The sequence below is a fragment of the Phallusia mammillata genome, chromosome 4, assembly GCF_965637545.1.
Source record: "Phallusia mammillata chromosome 4, kaPhaMamm4.hap1.1, whole genome shotgun sequence".
NCBI classification, from domain to species: domain Eukaryota; kingdom Metazoa; phylum Chordata; class Ascidiacea; order Phlebobranchia; family Ascidiidae; genus Phallusia; species Phallusia mammillata.
Window position 1 is genome coordinate 9,905,742 of NC_137255.1, and position 19,867 is coordinate 9,925,608.

Below are 19,867 nucleotides of genomic sequence, written 5' to 3' on the forward strand. Positions count from 1 at the left end.
CAAATGAGCTACACAGGTTCAGTGATCACAAGCACCGTTGCCCGCAAGAAAAATAGGCTAACTTCATGAATTAAGTCCTACACTTATTTCGACTGTCATACCTCACAAAAACGTGCTGTCCCAAGCACAATCATGCCCTGACACGAAAGAATATTTGTATACGCCATTGTTAAAGATCAACCTAAATCAGCCAATTAATTGATCCAAGCGGCTTACGAACCACTCAGAAGGCCGCTTAGCCTTGTGTACTAGCATCGTTTGGAAACTACTGTTTTTTTTAACACTAAAACTTTGAGAACCGTGTGTTCAACATAGTATGTGACTATTTCGGCTTTCGGGTATATCCAGGGTTGCCATTAAAATATACCCCCAAAATAAAGACAACCAAATAATAAACTTTTTATACAAAGCAAACGTTTATCACCAAATCTTTGCATTTATGCCAACCTATCATATCACATGCTATACAACAATCTGTTCCAGCAACTCCCTGATCGCAGCAAATACTTGGTGCATCTCATTGCTACGGTATCCCACAAGTGCAATTCAACAACCTTTTGACAGACTTTAACTTTTTTAGTGCACACATTAATTTTCGATGCAAACATTTCTTTTTCAGTGCAAACATTGTTTTTTCGCTGCAAGCATTTTATGTTCGGTGCAAACATTTATTTTAGGCCCTGGGTCACTGATACATTCCCCAAGGGACATTAAGCCATTTTTATGGTGGCGTTTTTTTATCATTTCACGAGTGGATGTGCATTCGTACTCTTGATTTAATCAACAATTTCATGACCACATAACCTCTGTGTCCACTTCTGTCCACCGAGTATCGTTACTACTTCTATTTGATTGAAGCTAAAATTTATTGGCAAACTACTTCTAAGCTATATCGATTTTAAAACTTGTTTACGTTACCCATTTTTGTGATTCGTCATTTCACTAAATTTCTTGGCCATTGCGTATCGTTTAACTTCGACACTTTTCGTGTTAAGGTACGCAGGGCCTATGTCTTAATATTTATATACTGTTCGTATGTGTTTTAGAAGTGTATTACCATTCTAATAAATCCTGGACTAGCGATTAAGTGAGTTTTTATCTGCATTTTATGAACAGGAGGGACACAAGGGGTTACTTAAGGAGGGACACCGCACTAAGCCATTACTTTGCACACATTTGGTCCGGGCAAAGCTGGTTTAAGCGATGTCTTTACGAACTAAACAAGGTCTAAGTGAGCGAAGGCTACTAACTAAGTCGACTTGTAGCTTTAGACGGCGTCCTTAAGCTCCGATTGCAGCCTGCGCGATGCCTATTATTTTGTTTTGCTATTTTTGATACGCCGTGTAAGTCTAAGATGGTAGAGTCATAAAGGTTTGCTTAAAAACGTTTGCAACACGAATAAATATTTGCACTAAAAAAGTAATATTTGCCAAAAAAATGTTGAATTGCACAATAAATTTTTTAAGACATTGCCCCTAAAATAAAGACAGATTGTAGAAATAAGGACGGTAACCTTGGAGATATCTAATGGTAATATTGTTGTAAGGTTTAATCGTAAAACGTTTATTGAACAAAAGTCTTCGTATAACATGGGTTTGAACGAAAACTATAGCAGTAGAAGGAAAGTTTTAGACGACTCAAAGCATATTTATTAATCATTTGGGTACATAGCAGTCTCCAGCATTCGATATCATATGATTTCTCATGGCAGCTTTCCATTTATCAGTTCCAGGCACGAGTTCAGACCAGCTTTCTTCATCCATTTCTTCATCAATGTCCTGAAATTCACGCTTATACCTATGTAAACCAGCACGAAGTTTCTCCAAATCTTCTGCAAATCGTTTTCGTCCGTAAGCTTCTACACGCTTCCATAAGGTTCGGTTAAAGTGTTCGTAAAGTGCAATGTCCTGAAACAGGAAGTGATACTAAATTCAATAGTTTTTGTCAATTTTAGAGAATTGGAAAGTTATTTCTTGTGTTGTTGAAAATCGTTACGAAAGTTGTTTTAAATGTCAATTTATTCCCAATAAAGCTGCAATAAAAATGTATAATTATTACTAAAAAAGTCAGTGTGGTTTTTGAGTTGGCTTTGGTTTCGGGCCTTGTTCGAGCATGTATTGGAATAAAACAGGGTTGATTGGGACCTAATGTCTTATCACGCAGCACTTTTGCCGTGGTAAATCGAACCTTTGGATCTAATTTTGGCATTATTTTCCTCAATAACACATATCTGTAAATCCCAAATATAAATCCTCAATAACACATATCTGTACAAATGCAGCTTGTCGTCACTCACTATGTGGTTGAGTTTATGGAATGCTTGTCTGTGCACATCCGTTTTGAATGGAGTTTTTCTTCTTGAACTTACCCGTGTCGATAATCGCACGTCGTTCCAGTTCATACACATGGTATCCTAACAAAAAAATATTCACTTTGCCAAAAGCAGAAAACTCGTTCTTATGTTATATGGAAATTTTAATCTTATTTTGCTAGCATTAAAAAATTAAGTTGGTATATTACTTTGCCGCATGTTTCAAAGTGCTAGCTATTTTTCAAAACAGTTTGTGTACCTTTAATAGAACCATCGATTCTTCCATGTATTCGTTGATTATGACCAGATCCAAATCATTATCTAACTTCTGAATTTGCTTTTCGATTTCCTCCTTATCAGTTAACATTGGATCCAACCCAAGATCATGTGATTGGTAATTTCGAAATCTAAAACATTTCAAAAATATCAAATTCTAAACCTTGAAACAACGTTATCATTTTGAAGTCTATTTTTATCAATGAAAATACAAAACTTTGAAAAACAAAACGCACATCGTTTCTGTGTTGACAAATATTTGAAAAAATTGTATAATTTGTTTTAGCTCCAACAAAAATATATTACATCGCAAAATATTTTCACCTGAAGTACCATGGTACAGAATCGTTAAGCAAAATCGATGCTTTTAGCAGGAACGTTTGGACGTCCATATATTGTCCATTCACAACGTAAGTCAATGGCATTCCAAAACAATGTTTATTGTCTTGGAATGTCTTAGCATAATAATCGTATCCAGATTGAAACGCTGCCCATGGTTCTCGGATGATAGTGATGTACCTGAAATAACACAAACCTGTTTTGAAACAAACGCCAATAAAAACAATAGCTTGCTTGATGATTTTATTTGTTTTAATGGTTGCTAAAATGTATGTGTTACTTGCTACTTGCTTTGTTTCAGGAGGAAAACATTTTTGCATTTCTTCGGCATTGAATCTAGTGTGCGATTTCGAAAAGGTAGCGTTTTCTGGATATTTAAAAATGCAGTGAAACCGTCCAGGGTATCCTCCAACAAATGGACCGAAAAACTCTTTGGTTTTTGCCTGCAAATGAAACATTTGCAAATACTACTTATAGTTGAAATAAGCTATTGCTGCCAGGCATAACGTATGACCAAGTATTGCTCATCCAGCAGTTTTTATTGTTAACAATCGACGTTTCGACGTCCTATACAAGACGCCTTCATCAGGATAATGACATAACTTGCAAGACGAATGTCTTTTAAAGCGACAAAATGCAAAACACACACATGTAAAACAGCGATAACAAGATCGCGCGCACCACCGTAGAGATCAAACGAGCAAACTCGCACCACCGTAGAGATAAAACAAGCGCTTTAAAAGACATTCGTCTTGCAAGTTATGTCATTATCCTGATGAAGGCGTCTTGTATAGGACGTCGAAACGTCGATTGTTTACAATAAAAACTGCTGGATGAGCAATACTTGGTCACACTACTTATAGTTTTCTATAAAACGAATTTGAATAGGCCCTCACCTCACAATCGGCAATTTGGTCGCAATTTCACATTGATAAACACAACTTTAGAGCTTAATTTGGCTTAATTAAAAAATAAATTCAAGTTTTGTCTAGGTTTAGAACAGTGGTTCCCAAACTTTTTCCTATTTTTTTCAAAACGGTCCCTATGCCATTATTTCGAGTGCTCGCGGTCCTTAAGCCTAAATCTTTATTTCATAAAAACGAAAGTTGATTCCAGGATTTTAGCTGGTTATGCAAAATAGCGCAAAATTCATCCAAAGACAGCTTGTGACATCTCAGACAAGACAAAAAGCATTACGATTGTGCGCGAACAATTGTATTTTTGAAAGTTGTCATGCAATAAAGGCTATTATTTAGCAATGGAAACAGTCGATTTTTAATTCTACTTTGATTTAAACTTATATAGTGGCACAAGCTGAGAATTATAGAATTACTTCAACCGCTTCGCGGTCCCCCCAAAATTGCCTCACGGACCCCTAAAGGACCGCGGACCCCAGTTTGGGAACCGCTGGTTTAGAACGTTAATTTGCCGGAATTGTATGTTTTAATGAACTTGTGGAATTACTAAGGTGAATTTGTTCCGAAAAGACCGTAAACAGAAAACCAACACGGGTTTGACAACTTACATTTGTGAAATGATGACGTTCGTAATATTGACGCAGCAGACGACGTAAGGTAGTGCTTCCGGTTTTGTGGGTCTTAATGTACACTAATGTTGACACCGGGGACTTGCATTTTTCCTTCTTCCTTGGAACAACCACTTGCTCGGTTTCTTTTTTCGGTTCTTCAGTTGTCACGAAAACGTTAGTTTTTGATACAACCTGGCCAAAAAACATAAGTATTTTTAATTAGTCCCTTCCAATCGATTTTTAAGCTGTTTTCTCTGTTGATACAAAATCTCCAAAAAAGCAGGTTGATTTACATTGACCCTAAATCAGTGTTTCTCAAACTTATACGGATCGCGTACCACCTGACAACTTTTTCTATCGCGGCGTACCACCTATACCAGTGGTTCCTAACCATTTTGTAGTCACGGACCCCTTTCACAAATTCAAAGTCTGCGCCCCCAACGTAATTTCCAACAGGTCTTTTTATGTTTCTCGTTTCTTGCATTATACTTTATTATGCTTTTAAAGCATTTTCATTCACCTTCACAGTCCTTTAATTTCTAAGAAGTTTCTGTATTGTAGCGGCCAAACAAATTGATACATTTTCTGGTATATTTATTTAATTTTACACAACACCTGTCCTATAAAGTCTTTTGTCCACGTGTGTTATGATGTCACAATCGGAAAAACAATCACAAAAGTAACTGTTCAGTGTTCTTTGCCTAATTAAGGGGTGATCAAAAGTTTGCATTTGTATGTAGGATTGTAAAAACGGCTGGGAAACTTAAATGTATTTTTCTGTTGGTAAATGATACTAAACATATTTGCCCCCATGGAACCACTGAAACCATCTCGCGGATCCCGTTGAGGTTGGGAACCACTGACCCGGTTTTAATAGATAGCCTTAGAAATAGGCCTATTTTCTCGACCCGACTAGCATATTTAGCAATTTCAAGAGACTGTCCAAAACACAAGTATCACCCAAACCAGGGCTGATCAGTTGGGTCAGTTGAGGTGCAATTTTAAATTTGACTTAAATTAGGTATCACAGAAATCTACTCGCGTACCACCTGAAAAGTTCCGGCGTACCACTAATGGTACGCGTACCACAGTTTGAGAACCACTGCCCTAAATGAATGAATGTTCGTTTCATGACCTTGATCACAATGCTATAGCAGTATACTCCACACTTAGAGAAGTTAAATTAAACACATCAAGGTTAATTTGCCGCAAAATGCCCGCACTGCATCAAATCTTAGATACATCAAATCTTAGACCGAATAACAAAACCACTGTGACGTTCTGAAGGCAAAATGGAATTTGCTCCAACAAGTTGCTTGGATTAGCCCTTTTTGCTTTCTAAACTCGCAGCCTTTTATTAACTTATAAGTTATGGTAAGTTGTCAAAACATATTAAACTTTATTCGGTATTTGCTTCGAAAGCGATGTTTAAAATATTACGTTCAGATCATGAGCTGTCCTATTTGTTATTTTTATGGTTGTTTTATACATTGGTTCACAAGGTCTTATCTTGAGTCAAGACTTGCGAAAATTCGTTTCCATTTAATGTTACTGAATTGACTGATTTGACCTTTAAATAGCCGATGGTTAGAAATTACCTGCTTATGTTTGTATACATGTTGTAAGGTACGTCGCTCCAGTTGGTTGATACCTACATAAACTACACACACTAAACCGAAGAACATCAAAATGCTGCCTCTATAACCTTCCATGGCGCTTGTTTTGCTTAAATGATGAGCTTACCTCAGATCTTCTGCATTTCTGGTCTAACTGCTTACCGTTTATATGAAACAGTTAAGTGCCAGGTTGTTAATCCATTGAATCCACCCATTACGTCCTGCTAATATCAATCAGTTTCCTGCCATTGTGGTTCAGTTGCTAAACTGTAGTGTTTTGTACGTTTGTGGATTCCTATTGTGTTGCATGGAATAGTCAGGTCTATTGTTTACACGTACCAGTTTAAATCGTTTACACTAAATCCCAAACAGATTTGCAATATATATAAAATTGTTAAACCATTACAATACAAGTTACGTTATAAGTCAGCTGCGGATAAACCTCGAACTAGAAAGTCACCATTGTAGTTGGTGACAAGACATGACCTGCTATGCTGGTGCAGCCAGAGTACCGCATTTCGAAAACTGATTCTAACGTTTAAACGTTTTTTTCTGTGTTTTGGAGTTTTTTTGTGATCCTACACTATTGACAAACTACAATTTCCTTAAAATGTAGGTCTTTTTTGATTGAAACCACAAGATAAAACATCAATGAAAAGGAATAAAAGTAAAAACACAACAAAACAAGGTAGGATGAAAACACTGAAATAAAACAAAACACTGGAGACATTGCTAACACTGCCGCTTTCAAATTGGTTTGACAAGCAACGTTCGACAAGCTGACCCAACTGCGAGCCACGCCTTATCTTTGTCAGGCGCACACGGCAAAGCTTTGGGCACAATGGCGCAGATGAAATAGACGAAACACCAAGCAATGTATTCCCATTGCGTTTCTACTTTTATTCCTTTTCATTGATGTTTTGTCTTGTGGTTTTTGTAGGACCTGAAGATGCCATTAGGCGAAATATATATATTCCAAGATATTCATTTTCAGATTTCGTTACTTGCAAAATACTTTTCATTCTTAGTTATTTAATTAAATAAGCGGTGATCGTCAATGACAATGCTGCCTGTTGAAGGGTCAGATGCTGTTGTGTTCAAATGCTCTTAGTGGAACCATTTAATAGTGTATTTTGAACATCGCAGATGTCGTCACCTCACTGTATGCAGCTCGATATACAAGGATCAGGGAAGACAAGTAAAGACATTTGTAAATCGAACGATTTGTCGCTGAAAACTATTTACAGTCACGAGAGGTTATTCACATCATACAAATTTATATCATTATATCATAGCACATTAATAAATTTCGACCTCAAACCCGGTCCGAGCACAAAAGTATAAGTCCGAACACGAATCGTTTTTAAAAAGTCCGTTTAGGTCCAAATGCTTGATTGGCATAACTATACATGAAAGGCCACAAACAGTACGGAACCTATAAATTACAGAATATAATGAGAACGTGATGAAGTTTAGTTGGACAAAATATTCCACCAAAACGAAAAGGGAAATTGTTAGGAGAAGCGAAAGACTCTACTATTGTTACACGCCTTTACAGTCCGGTGTAGACCTAGCGCAACACTGGGGGCGCCTTCGAGCATGTGTGACGTAATAATTGTGTAACGCTATTACGGTGTCACCTACCCCTTGTACACAAGATTTGTTCAAAACTTCAATCTGCGTACAAAAGCTCATAAATTTATTATGTTAAATGTTATAGTCAAGTATGATACTACGAAGAAAAGTTTCCAACAATATTAATTTGCAAATACTAAGGAACTTTGTAATTTCAGTAGACATACATAGTTGCTTGTGACTTACATTTAGGTTACTTTGTTTCTCACATTGTTTTAGTCTATGTTGGCTTCGTACGTCATATAGTTAATACGTCAAAAACAGGCGATGTGACATTTGATCGCATCGAATATAGTGTTTGCGGAACCCCTTGGTTTCCCACATAAACCTGAAAAAGTTATAGGAAACTAGGCTATTAACGCTGGTACGTCAGTCCCATTGAAGGCGGATACCGAATCACCCGGTCCCCAAGCATTCCCATATGGCAACAAACATCTAACCTGCGGTGGGATTTGACCCCCAAAAATATCTTCCGGTACTTACGCTCTTCCACATGAGCTCCACAGGCTCAGCGGTAACCCCATCTAAAGTCGAATCCGCTGCCTGCCTCGTGGGCTGCACGCGTCAGCTTCGGAGCAAGGGATCGCCAGACTGACCAGTAATCGGGTAAGATAAACATAAATTCATAACTGGGGTCATCCCTGAAGCGATACTGCAGACCAGCGATCACGACACACTCATATAAAAATCATAGTTCGCCAGACCCATGAAAAGCGTCATACCGAATCAGCCTGTACCCGTATTAGCAAATAGAAAAGTGTGATTCGACTCTCGATGGGCTAATTGCTAAGCTTGTGTAGCAACGGTAAAAGTAAGTAAGTTAATTACCACCAAAATAACACAATGTTACCAAGACTAAGACCCAGGATGATATATTACAATTATAAAAGCACTTCTTTCCATGTTGTTGGGTATATTTGTTTTTATTTTTGTGCTAATGTTAGTCACTTTTTTAGTGCGCGTAATATCCTTCGAAACACGTACGCTTGTACGTCACGCTTCTTACTAATTGAAAACAGGAAACTTTGAGAAAGGAAACTTAGAGTTGAGTAACCAGACGTTTTCTTATGTTACACGACAAACAGCTAATTCGAAAAAAAAAACTTGTCACATAAAGTTGTGTATATGTTTAAAATAAAGCTTACTGTTTTTGTCGTGCTGTGTTGTAAACATTCTCTGGCTTGGCAGTGCGAAATTGAAGAAAAAAATATCCCTTCAAATAAGAACAAGAAAAAAACAAGTTGCGTCTCAAACAAGAAAATTCAAAACAATGTTCCTAAACATATAGGACAAGAACCAAAGTTGGGTCGCTCAAAAATATTTGACTCCGTTTTATAACAAATTTTATTTAAGGTTATTTATTAATTTTAGTTATTATCATTTTGAGCAATCATAATTCGATTAAATTCGACAGAGTTTATTTTGAAGGTACCGGTATACATATATATACATATATATTTTTATATATCAGTTGTTTAGAGTTAGACCTTTGGGCAAACAAGGTGGCTGTTAAATGGTAGGAACTAAATAGTTAACTGAATTTGTGGATTTTTTTTTTTTTAATTTGTGGTTTGTGGAAAATATTAAAAATGATGGAAATAATAAATATTACTTACATATATTAAATGCATATGTAAGCTATTGCTGGCAGGCATAATGTCAAGTTTATAGAGCTCTTCTGGCAAATGTAATTTTATTCCGACGTTTCGACGTCCTTTACAGGTCGTCTTCATCAGGGTAAATAACACGATATGCGACTAGTACAGTGCACTAATCTCTGAAGAAATCCATAAATCAAATAACGTTACTTATTTTAATTAAAATTCTGTGTTGCTTCGAAACAAGGTTGGAAACTACCAACGTTGAAGAACCGGACACAAATTTCAAATCGTGCAATGAAACATGCAGTCTCTGTTTTGGATGTGGAAATCGAGAAAGACGTAGATTTCACAACAGGAATACGATTGGGCGGATTTCCACTTGAGTCAGTGGAAACGAAAATCTTGTTTGTTGATGTTTTACACAGTATATATTGACCTCGGTTTGAGAACTAAATCACACTTCATTGTGAACAGTCAAATCAAGTCAACATTAATAGGTAAGTCAAATATGTAGTTATTTAATCTACAGTGTGGTTTTTGATGACTCGTGTATGTCTGTGTATCATATTTGGCTAATTTTGAACAATTTTTACAGGGGAAGCAAGTTGGCAGGTTTCATACGAAATCTGTTTTAGTATTTATTACTCACTTTTTTATTGTGTTAGATTTCCAAGATGAACAAACTGATCCTGTTTACTCTTCTTCTCGGCGTCCTCTTCTTCTGCAGCGAATGTGAAGCCATTTGCTATCGCCGCAGAAGTGTGTACTTCAGGAGACGAAGAATTTACTACAGAAGACGCAGATGTATTCACCGCAGACGATACAGGTCATACGGGGACGAAGAAGGCAAGTAAAATGATTTGTAAAGCCATTGCTTCGTCGTTGTTAATTATGTGCGTTTACCTGCGGTTTTTCACTTTACAAAAGTATAACAAATGATAATCCACGGCCCATCGCTGAATCATGGCCTATATCCACAAACCTAAAAAACTATGCAAATCCATATTTGTGTAAGGAGGTTCAAGATACCCTTCCAGCAGTCATTTTCTTCTCAACAGCAGTGCCGGATTAAGGGTCTGCTGGCCTGTAGGCACATTTTATAAGTGGCCCGAAAATCAGGGTTGCCAACTAAAAAATTATAATTATCAGTGTTGCCAAATCATTGTCACAAAGATCGTTGTTGCAACTATAACACAGGGTACCGTGCAAAAACTTGGTCATATGCCTAACTAAATAACGTGGCCGGGATTTTTGACTGGTCTGTAGGCACGTGCCTACTTTGCCTAATGGTTAATCCAACACTGCTCAACAGCCGACTAATTATAATCATAAAATAGTTTTATCAGGGAAATAGAAACGAATAAATATTTTGTTTTGTATTTAACATATTATGTTACAACGTAGATGAAAATGATAATAATGAAGAAGATGAGAAAAACAACCCAGAAAATGACAACAATGACTTAGAAGACGAGCTCGAATAAAATAACAAGTAAGTCTTGACTACCTTAAACATACAAGTAGACAAAGAGTTGTTTCAAAACTTTTATCTACATGCAATAATGTATAATTATACATTTTAACAATTAGCCTAATTATTTTAATGCAATTGAAAACTGTTTCTACCTCAACAAGCGCAACAAAATTATCTTGATCTGTGATTCTAAATGTTCTCTACAAATTCCAGACCATTTTTACAGCGCAGTTTTCAGTAGCTTCCAAAAAAAGTTTGCTTTTTATCAATTTTAAAACCAACTGAAAAAAGACATAAAGCACAGCATTACATGTTTTAAGGTATTTTTTTTATTGTTTGCAGGATGACACCAGTGTTCAACAGTCATGGACTTGAAGGATCCACTCAATCGGCAATTAATTACCTTTGTGTAAATAAAATTTATCATCAACAAAACTTGTTAAAATATTACATGCAGTTATGTACTTGAAAGAAAGATGGAGAAATAAAACTAAAAAAGTCATCGAATGAAACGTTTTACCGCTGAGATGTTAAAACGCAGAGAAAACATATGTTGTAAATATCGACGGGTTGGAGGTTTTCGCTGAACATAGCTGAGAGTTAAATGATAGCTATAGACGGGCTTAATCTTCGATACATTACAATAGGCTTTGCTTTGTGGGAATGATTTCGAACAAAAGGCATCTCACCAACAGTCAACCATTTAGCGTGTTTTGGTTCATATACACAACCTTTTCACTCCTATAATCAACTCTCAGACATTTACGTGCATTTAATGGATTTGTGGATCAAATAACGTCGGTACATCATAGCAACAGAGTCATTGTTTGTCGCCTGAATCATAGAATAATGACGCGACGTAACAATGTTTCGTCCTTTGTGTTGTGGGCAAATTTTAACGCCAAACATTTAAACATTTAAGGCTGAGTTTACATGTTAATAACCAATACAAACCCAAGGAAAGTCCGGACCCCCCTCGTTTTGAACCGGAAAATGCGACGGAGCCTACTTTAAAGACACCTGCTTAAACATGGTCACAATGTTATGAAAGATTGAGACTCTTAGGGCTGTTAATGAATTTATTTTACACGACATGACGACATGCATTATATAATGACGTCATTTTGCTGGTTTGTTCATGTTACGATCCTTTGACGGACAGTTAAAATAAAAAAGAAAATAGGCAAACCAATGCTTGTGGATATATAGACATTTTTGTGGATATATACAAGTCCATTTAGCCTACAACGCCCTTAAATGTTTTTAAAATACTTGTCACTTAGCCCTTAGTGCAGTCACGCGGTGTACATGTTTCAAGAAGATGTGTACCCAGTCTGTCTCAAATTCCACCGACACTAACGATTCAACGCAACCCGATTCCATTACCAGAGAGCGAAGTATTTGCATCACTTTGCTATGTACCCACGTGAGAGATTTTGTTTAAAAAGTTCAGATATGAATCAATTAAAGGTAAAACGATGTCAATGTCATATTTAACGACAGAAGTTGCTCCCAGCCATGCATCTGTTGAGCACTTTACAGAGTCACGTTTTTATTGTATTCCTTTGTATCATTTAGAACAGGTTCATGGTTGGTATTGCAAATGCAATAGAGGCAGTTTTTTTATGCACTAAGGCAAATTTTGACTCGACCCTTACTTTCAAATTTTTAGCAACTTTAGTTGGCTCGATCGATTAACGTAAGCCAAGAATACATTATACCTTGGAGAATAGTCGATGTATTGAAAAGATTTCGGTTTACGAACCCCTTAAACCACATTCACGACCCCAGGTTAAAATACTTAACTCCGATAGTGCGACGATGGATAGTTTTAAGTGTAGCGCATTAGATTCGCCGTGAAGCAGTGTTTAAGGACTGTCGGATTGTCTTATAAGGCTAACAGATTGGGTGGTGTTCAAACTTCAACCAGCGGTTGAACTAAACACGCTGTAGGACAGGGAAAAGAGGGAAATCGAGGTCTTGTGTCGACACCACAATCAATCGACTTCGACGGCGACAAAAGACAACAATGCATGTGACTCGAACACGCCGGGATCGGGTTCTCGCCTTCCAACAATCGGAGAGGACCATGCCGCCATGGTTGACTAAAATTTCGCAACCCAGTCGCCCGGGGCTCTGCACCCTTTTTTCCGCACGCCATAACGGGATGCGTTGATCACAGTCTGAGGCAACAATCGTTTCTTCTATTTCGTAAGCGCCGCGCGTTTAGTCCTCGCCTAGCAGCTGCCCGCTTAAATAAATAAACAGCAAGACGTTTACCAATGTGCTTTGCTAATATGGACAGAATTGTGGAAATAACAGAGTTTTTTTCTACAGCATGTGATCGATAACTGTCGAAATACAAGATTTGATTAACGTTTTCCGCGATGAAGTTGCGAGCGCTGAAGCTTGCCGTGTGCTTCTGTGGTCTTATTTATTGCTGTGTTTTCTACTTTGCGCAAGAGGACGGTTCTGAAAAGTTAAACAGTCACCAAGAAGGTGATTCGCCACATTTTCGCTTTAGTGCAATTAGAAGCAGACGAATAACATCGCTACAAGAAAACTTGGACTATTTTCTCGAGGTGCGCTCGGATTGGGGTCAAAACGACAATGTCCTGTTTAAGCAAGAAACTGATTCCAATGAAGGCAAAAACCTCAAGGAAATTGACGATTTTTCGCGAGTGATAACACTGAGTGATATTTTCATCAGCGTCAAGACGTCTGGGAAATTTCACCGCACAAGGTTGCAAGTGATACTCGACACCTGGTTCAGCAAAGCGAGACCACAGGTAACATTGCGTTGTACCTTTTCGTAAACCTGCGTTACACTACAAGCAGTTGGTAATACAACTTTCTTGGGAACTAACATCTCTTCGCTTAAATCAATAACGCAATCGCAAAACTATTCGATAATTGCCATCTCTTTTTGCGGAACACGTCTGCGCGCTAAAAAAACAATCCTGTTGTTGGTTTGTGCACCTGGTCTTGCTTGCTTTCATTCTTTATCAGGGTATGAATCCAAAAAAGTTATCTATCCCCGGCTTAAGATTTCACATTTTGGCATGTAATCAGGACTCGCTGCTTTAATCGCTTAGTTTGCTGCTGTTAATACAACAAATTAAAGTTTGGGTACTTTCATTGGCCTCAAACAGATGTGTTTCTTGGAAAAGGGTCGTCGCTTTCCCGTAAATTGGCCAGCTCAAACAACTAAATACAGGACAACTCATCGAATCGTAGTATTTGACGTCACGACCTAAATCTGAACAATATCTTCTAAGATTCGTTGCGTAACGAAACAGTAATATTTGTCCTTACCCCGATTTGACAAGTAAGATATAAAATATAAAGAATGACTATACTTTTTATTGTCCGCGGTAAACAGTTTCTATTTTTCTTGTACGAGCAAGAACTAATCAAACATAGTGCGCTGGTTGACGTACTAATTTACAAACTTTACCTACCGCTCTGCGCTTCAACGTGGGTCATATTAATGAAAAGTATGTTTTGATTATTCGTGCTTACAAACGAGTATAGATAAGCACACTTCCGTAGCTAAAGTGTATTTCTAGGCGCTGATTATATGTCGCTTCTGTCATGAGACAAAAGTATATAGTATTACCTCGTGAAGATTGTTTGAACAAGGGAAGTTTTTCGGCATTCGCACGCATTCTCCTTTGGACAGTTGGAACGATTTTAAGGGTGTGACAATACAATAGTGCCATCGGGTCCATGTGACGTGAATAATCCCAAAGACGCATTTATTTCTTCTCTAAACTAGTTGTGAAACCATTTTGAATGCCTAGAGATCGTAAATTACACATAACTAAAATGTTTGGTTTTCGATCCTACATCGCACTTTGCTTGGCCAATAAACCTCATTTGTATAGTTGTCCTTTTTGGCAGGATTCGTACAAATATTTCTGTTTTAGCCTTTTTACAAAACCATTTTGTTGTGTACAGTCGTGTGCTCCATTATGTTAAAATGTTAAATCAACTTAATTTCTATACAGTTAAACCTCGACCCTGTCCCATTTTACTGCTGCTTTCGAAGCTTTTAGCGCGACAGGATAATCATGACATTATTGCCGGACGCACGGGTTATAAAACCAACGCATGGTCGACAGCTGATGCCGAAGCGGAGTAATTTACAGTTTGTGGTTTATGAGCCCGATACACAATTGTGGGAACGTTGGCTGCCAGATTGTTATTTTGTTGTCGCCCCTTCCCGGTTTCGCGAGCGGGTAATAATTGCCTCTGATCTCCTATTCGTAAAAGCCGCTCTGTGTATTTATAAAGTGTATTCAGAGACCACCGTTTGGGACAAAAGAAAATTGCACCTTGCGCATAGGTTGGTGGCGTAATTTATGTAAGGTTTTTGAATTTTGTGAACTTACACAATGTCAAACAAAACACAATGACGAAATGCGTTACATTCCAGTAAGAAAGGATGCTTTTTGAGCACTCGGCTTAAACAAACGAACACTTGTTTCTCACAAAAAACGTCTTGATGAACTTACGCCAAATTAAAACACGCGCACTTTGTTTGTATTTGGTTTACCTAAAAAGGCTTTGATGGGAGACACAGGCGGACGACCAGGAAAACCAACACCCACGAAAAGCTGACTTTAAATTGATTCTTTTGTCCAGAACGGACGGGGTTAAAACAAACGCGCGTTCCAATCCCCACCCAGCTGACCGAAGCGATAGAGTTTCAAATAAAAACTACCTGATCGTCTTGTGCTGTGATGGCTGTACACAATGGACGCAAACCGGAACAGTGAAAATAACACCACAGTCGAGCCGGCGTTTTAATAAAACTGAGGAAACTCTAATTGCGACAGGTCGTTTCTCAATTAATCTCTCTGATGACTGCCAATTTTCCTTCAGGCTGCCAGTTTGCCTGAAATTAGACTTGGTTTGGCTTGACTCACTAAACTGCAGACTTAAATAAACGATGCAGCTAAACATGTGAAAATATTTGTTTTTGTTTGTTTTGATTTAATCCACTACTTAAATCTCATTTAAAAACTACTGGTAAATGTCTGATCTATAGGAATTTGCCACTCGCATACCATAGCTTTCAAATGCAAACGTGTTATCGATTTTTTTTTTCTTGGCAAAACACACGATTAACACTCTACAATTCCATGTTTCATCAAACGACATTTACTACAAACTATCTGAATAATGTCATTGATGAGTAAATACATACAAGAGATAGCAATGGTATAAGAAAGAGCTATGGCGTGCGTTGGACTTTAAAAAAGAACTAAATCAGGTTCAATACGTTAAAACATAACCATGATTGAGGGGTTCCTAATTTATTATCTTGATAATATATTTATCGAAACATTAGCACAAAAACGACGTTGTTATGCTATTTTATTTTTGTCAAAATGTGGCAAATAGTTAACCACTCCATAGCATGCATTCATATCCTTATCTTTGCGTTATGTTTTCAGACTTACTTTTTCACCGACACAGATGATCAGGAGTATCAGCAGCTGACAGGTCGGTAACTAAAAAAACAAACAAATTGACTTAAAATTTGTGGTAATATGATGTTTGTTTGTTTACAGGTGGCCATCTTATCAACACGGGATGTAGCGATAGTCACACAAGGTAAAATTAGATCATTAACAGAAATCGATTGTATAAACTTCCGTTCGAGGACTCGCCGTGCATCAAGCTTAATGCATATTTTAGAAAACAAAAACTTGAGTTAACAAACAATGGTTAAATTTCGCATTTCTAAAGCAAGATGCAGAGTTTATGCTATAGTTTTGCAAAATGATACATATAAATCAACGCATGGCAATTTGTGACATACAGAGTTACCGACAAAACAAAAACATCAGGATTGTGCGCAAACTTTTCTTTGTTAATTGTGACAAAATAAAGGATATTGTCGTAGGCTACTTGGAAATATTTACGACGTTTTACCTTTTTGATCGTAGCCTATTTAACACAGGTTTAGATTTTAAATTTGTGGTGTGTTTGACTTAACTGTGATTGTGTCTCTGTAAACACTTAATTGCAACCATCATGTCTTAAACCCATTTGCTATTTTGTGTTTGTTATCGGTTCTTTAACAATACGGAAATGGATTTTAATGTGCCTGGTAAAATCGTTTTAATTGCTTGAGTGACGCGCGCTCTACATTGTCTTTTGTTTGTGTGGCAACAATTGCATGTGGAGTACACTAAATGTCCATTAGCAACCTGACAGGTCAAACAACTTAGGAATGTGTTCAGGTTCTAAGTTGAATCCATGGTTTTATTGTACATTTTAGGCAACTTGAGTAGATACGCTTTTCCAATTTCCTTAAATAAGATTTAAAATACGTTTTAGGCGTCTGATCAAACTGTTCATACTTTTTCAGACATGACCTTACTTGCAAGATGGGGGCAGAATATGATGCGTTCATCTCTTCAAAGAAAAGGTACTAATGACCAATTTTTACAATCGTTTTGTCTTGCCAACTTCACGCCCGTTTGACAATGAAGTGCTGGTACAGTCGACATCAAAGTTCGCATGAAATATGACCCTTTTCTGGTAATGCATGGAGCCACTAACAGGGCAGTTCGACTTTTAGTTTTTGAAGGACATTTGGTAACACTTGTTTTTCACAATTGGTTAAATTCAATGTATTGTAGATGGTGGTGTCATTTTGACGACGACAACTATGTCAATACCTACCAGTTGGTCAAAATGTTGCTCAACTATGATTGGAGAGATGACGTTTACATCGGCCGTGCTAGTCTCAATCATCCGTTTCACGTACGATTATTCTATTTAACTTCCCTCGTTTAAGCTCATTGATTCTTGTCATCATTGTAAAACATAGGGAAATTTTAGTGTGATTTTTTTATCTAATGTGCTGTTGTTTATGTCTAGATATTAAAAGTATCAATCATTTTTAGTATATTTTTGGTTCAAGTTATTTTTGGTTTAAAAGTTGAATACAACCATTTCACTGAAAAGATGCAAATTTCTCTCTCGTGTTGTGTGCTGTGCAACATTATTTCGTTTGTTTTATCAGAGCGTTTACAATGGCACCAAGGTGGATTTTTGGTTTGCGACTGGAGGGGCAGGATTGTGTATTTCAGCAGCTTTGGCAGCAAAGATGGCTCCTTGGTGCAGGTATAAGGTTTTGTCATTTTCAACAAAATATTTACCGAAATAAATGTTTACTATAGTATACAATATGAACAGTTTTTAAACTTAGAAAGAATTAATATATTTGATTGAACATATGTGTAGGCCTAAAGAATCGGTTTCAAATAAAATAATCAAATTTATTTTTTCAGCAACGGCAAATTCGTAGAAACTTCCAGTCAACTGCGAGCTCCTGACGACTGTACATTGGGTTTTGTGATAAACAACAGACTCGGAGTAAAGCTTACGCAATCCAATCTTCTTCATTCACATTTGGAGTTGCTACATGAACTGCCAACAAAAACCATGAATACTCAGGTAAACCTATAGGACGTAAGATCACCATAAACTGATACGGTATTAACATAAATTCAATACTGGGATCAGCCGTGACCGCGTGAGCGTAGATGCAGACCAGAGATCACGGTACCAGAGTTGCAGCGGGCCCGAAATCTGAGCCCGAACCCGAAAGTATAAGCCCGAAGCCCGGCCCGAACCCGAAACGTTTTTGAGAAGCCCGTTTAGGCCCGAAATTTTGATTGACTGGGCCTATCCACGAAAGCCTTGCAACAAAGGATGAGAAAGAAAAAAGAGAAAGACAACAAACACAATAAACAATAGTAGACAATGGGGTAAACAATACGTTTTAGAGTAGTATTGATCAAAGCCAGAGACATGTTACTTATCTGAATGATTTTATTTTAAAAAATGGCGGACACGGAACGTAAAGTCAGGCCCGTTTTCTCACAAATACCTAAGCCCGAACCCGGCCCGAACCAGGCCCGAACCAGGCCCGACTTGCAACTCTGCACGGTACACTTGTGTCTGAATCATACTATACGCCAGGCCTATTGATGGCTCCGTACCGAATCAGTCGGTCACTAAGCATTCCTACATATGGCAAGGCATACAAAATCGAGCCTGTGGTGGGATTCGAACCCAGGACAAGAGCCTTTATGACACTCACGCTCTACCAACTGTGTTTGTGATTCGATTTCCGATGGTCTTACCACTGAAGATGTGTAGTCCACCCCAGTCGAGATTTTTCCAGCCTATGCTTTGCCATATATGCTTGGCTTATTCGGTATGAAGCTTTCAATATACCTGATGTACTATGATCTATGCAAACAAAGAGTTAATATGTATATTAACTGCATACCAAGCCACTGTCGTAATTGTTTGTTGCTGTTTTGGAAATCGAGTTTGTGGTATTTAAAACATCCTTATACTACTGCTCTATGTTTATTTTATATAAATTAGATTGTAACCCTGCCTTATATGGTTGTTACTAAGGTTTCTTTGAGCTATCGAATCAACGGTGATCCGAAAAATCGTATTTCATTAACTCAACCTTTCGATGAAGCGCGAGACCCGACAAGATTTATTTCCCTGCATTGTATACTGGAACCCACTGCCCATGTGTGCAAGATCAACACGTAACCCGCCTTTTCTGCCCTTGTTCATTTTTATGTTCCGTCACTGTGTCTTATTAATTTAAATAAAACAGAACAAACGAAAATAAGCGTATGCATGGTCGTCCATGGAGATATTTGTTTTTACAACTCAAAATGTGGTAGACAAGGCGTAGCTACTTAATTGTGATAAAAATGTTGTTTAGAGAGGTTCCACAAATAGGGCGATTAAAGCTCAGGATTATCTATTTTTAAATTCATACCTCCTGCGAAGTAATGGATTATATTGACCTGCACATTGCTGCAGCGAATAACCTCGACTAGGGTCACGCACGAATGCAATAGTGTCTATTTATTCGCAAAATTAACGCTTTTTGCAAGATAACTATTACGATATTTAAACTTGGGTACAAAAACTTCTTTTTATGTTTTTTTTCTGATTTCTTCTTGCCACCATTGCTGCGGCTGCGCTCAGCGCTGTAAAATCTAAATTTGTATCCGGGGAATTCCCTTACCG

At 37.6% G+C, this 19,867-nt stretch overlaps 2 protein-coding genes across 3 annotated transcripts; one reads left to right on the forward strand and one right to left on the reverse strand.

Moving 5' to 3' along the window:
• Nucleotides 1-1,357: 1,357 nt before the first annotated feature.
• LOC145224863 (galactose-3-O-sulfotransferase 3-like) lies at nucleotides 1,358-6,257 on the reverse strand. Of its 2 annotated transcripts, none has more exons than XM_080091466.1 (7): nucleotides 6,053-6,257; nucleotides 4,452-4,646; nucleotides 3,218-3,369; nucleotides 2,912-3,106; nucleotides 2,571-2,718; nucleotides 2,297-2,413; nucleotides 1,358-1,925 (listed from the first exon to the last, which is right to left on the reverse strand). In XM_080091466.1, the coding sequence occupies exons 1-7, from the start codon at nucleotides 6,164-6,166 to the stop codon at nucleotides 1,656-1,658; spliced, it is 1,191 nt and encodes a 396-aa protein (XP_079947592.1). In that variant the 5' UTR covers nucleotides 6,167-6,257; the 3' UTR covers nucleotides 1,358-1,655. The 2 variants fall into 2 exon arrangements, with proteins under 2 accessions (XP_079947592.1, XP_079947593.1); XM_080091467.1 differs by having other exon boundaries at nucleotides 1,358-1,907; nucleotides 6,053-6,256.
• A 6,864-nt stretch (nucleotides 6,258-13,121) lies between these two features.
• Nucleotides 13,122-19,451, forward strand: LOC145223365 (beta-1,3-N-acetylglucosaminyltransferase manic fringe-like). Its single transcript, XM_080089779.1, has 8 exons — nucleotides 13,122-13,569; nucleotides 16,243-16,291; nucleotides 16,360-16,402; nucleotides 17,163-17,222; nucleotides 17,437-17,560; nucleotides 17,823-17,923; nucleotides 18,091-18,256; nucleotides 19,232-19,451. Exons 1-8 carry the CDS (start codon nucleotides 13,168-13,170, stop codon nucleotides 19,376-19,378), a joined length of 1,092 nt encoding a protein of 363 aa, XP_079945905.1. The 5' UTR covers nucleotides 13,122-13,167; the 3' UTR covers nucleotides 19,379-19,451.
• Nucleotides 19,452-19,867: the final 416 nt, after the last annotated feature.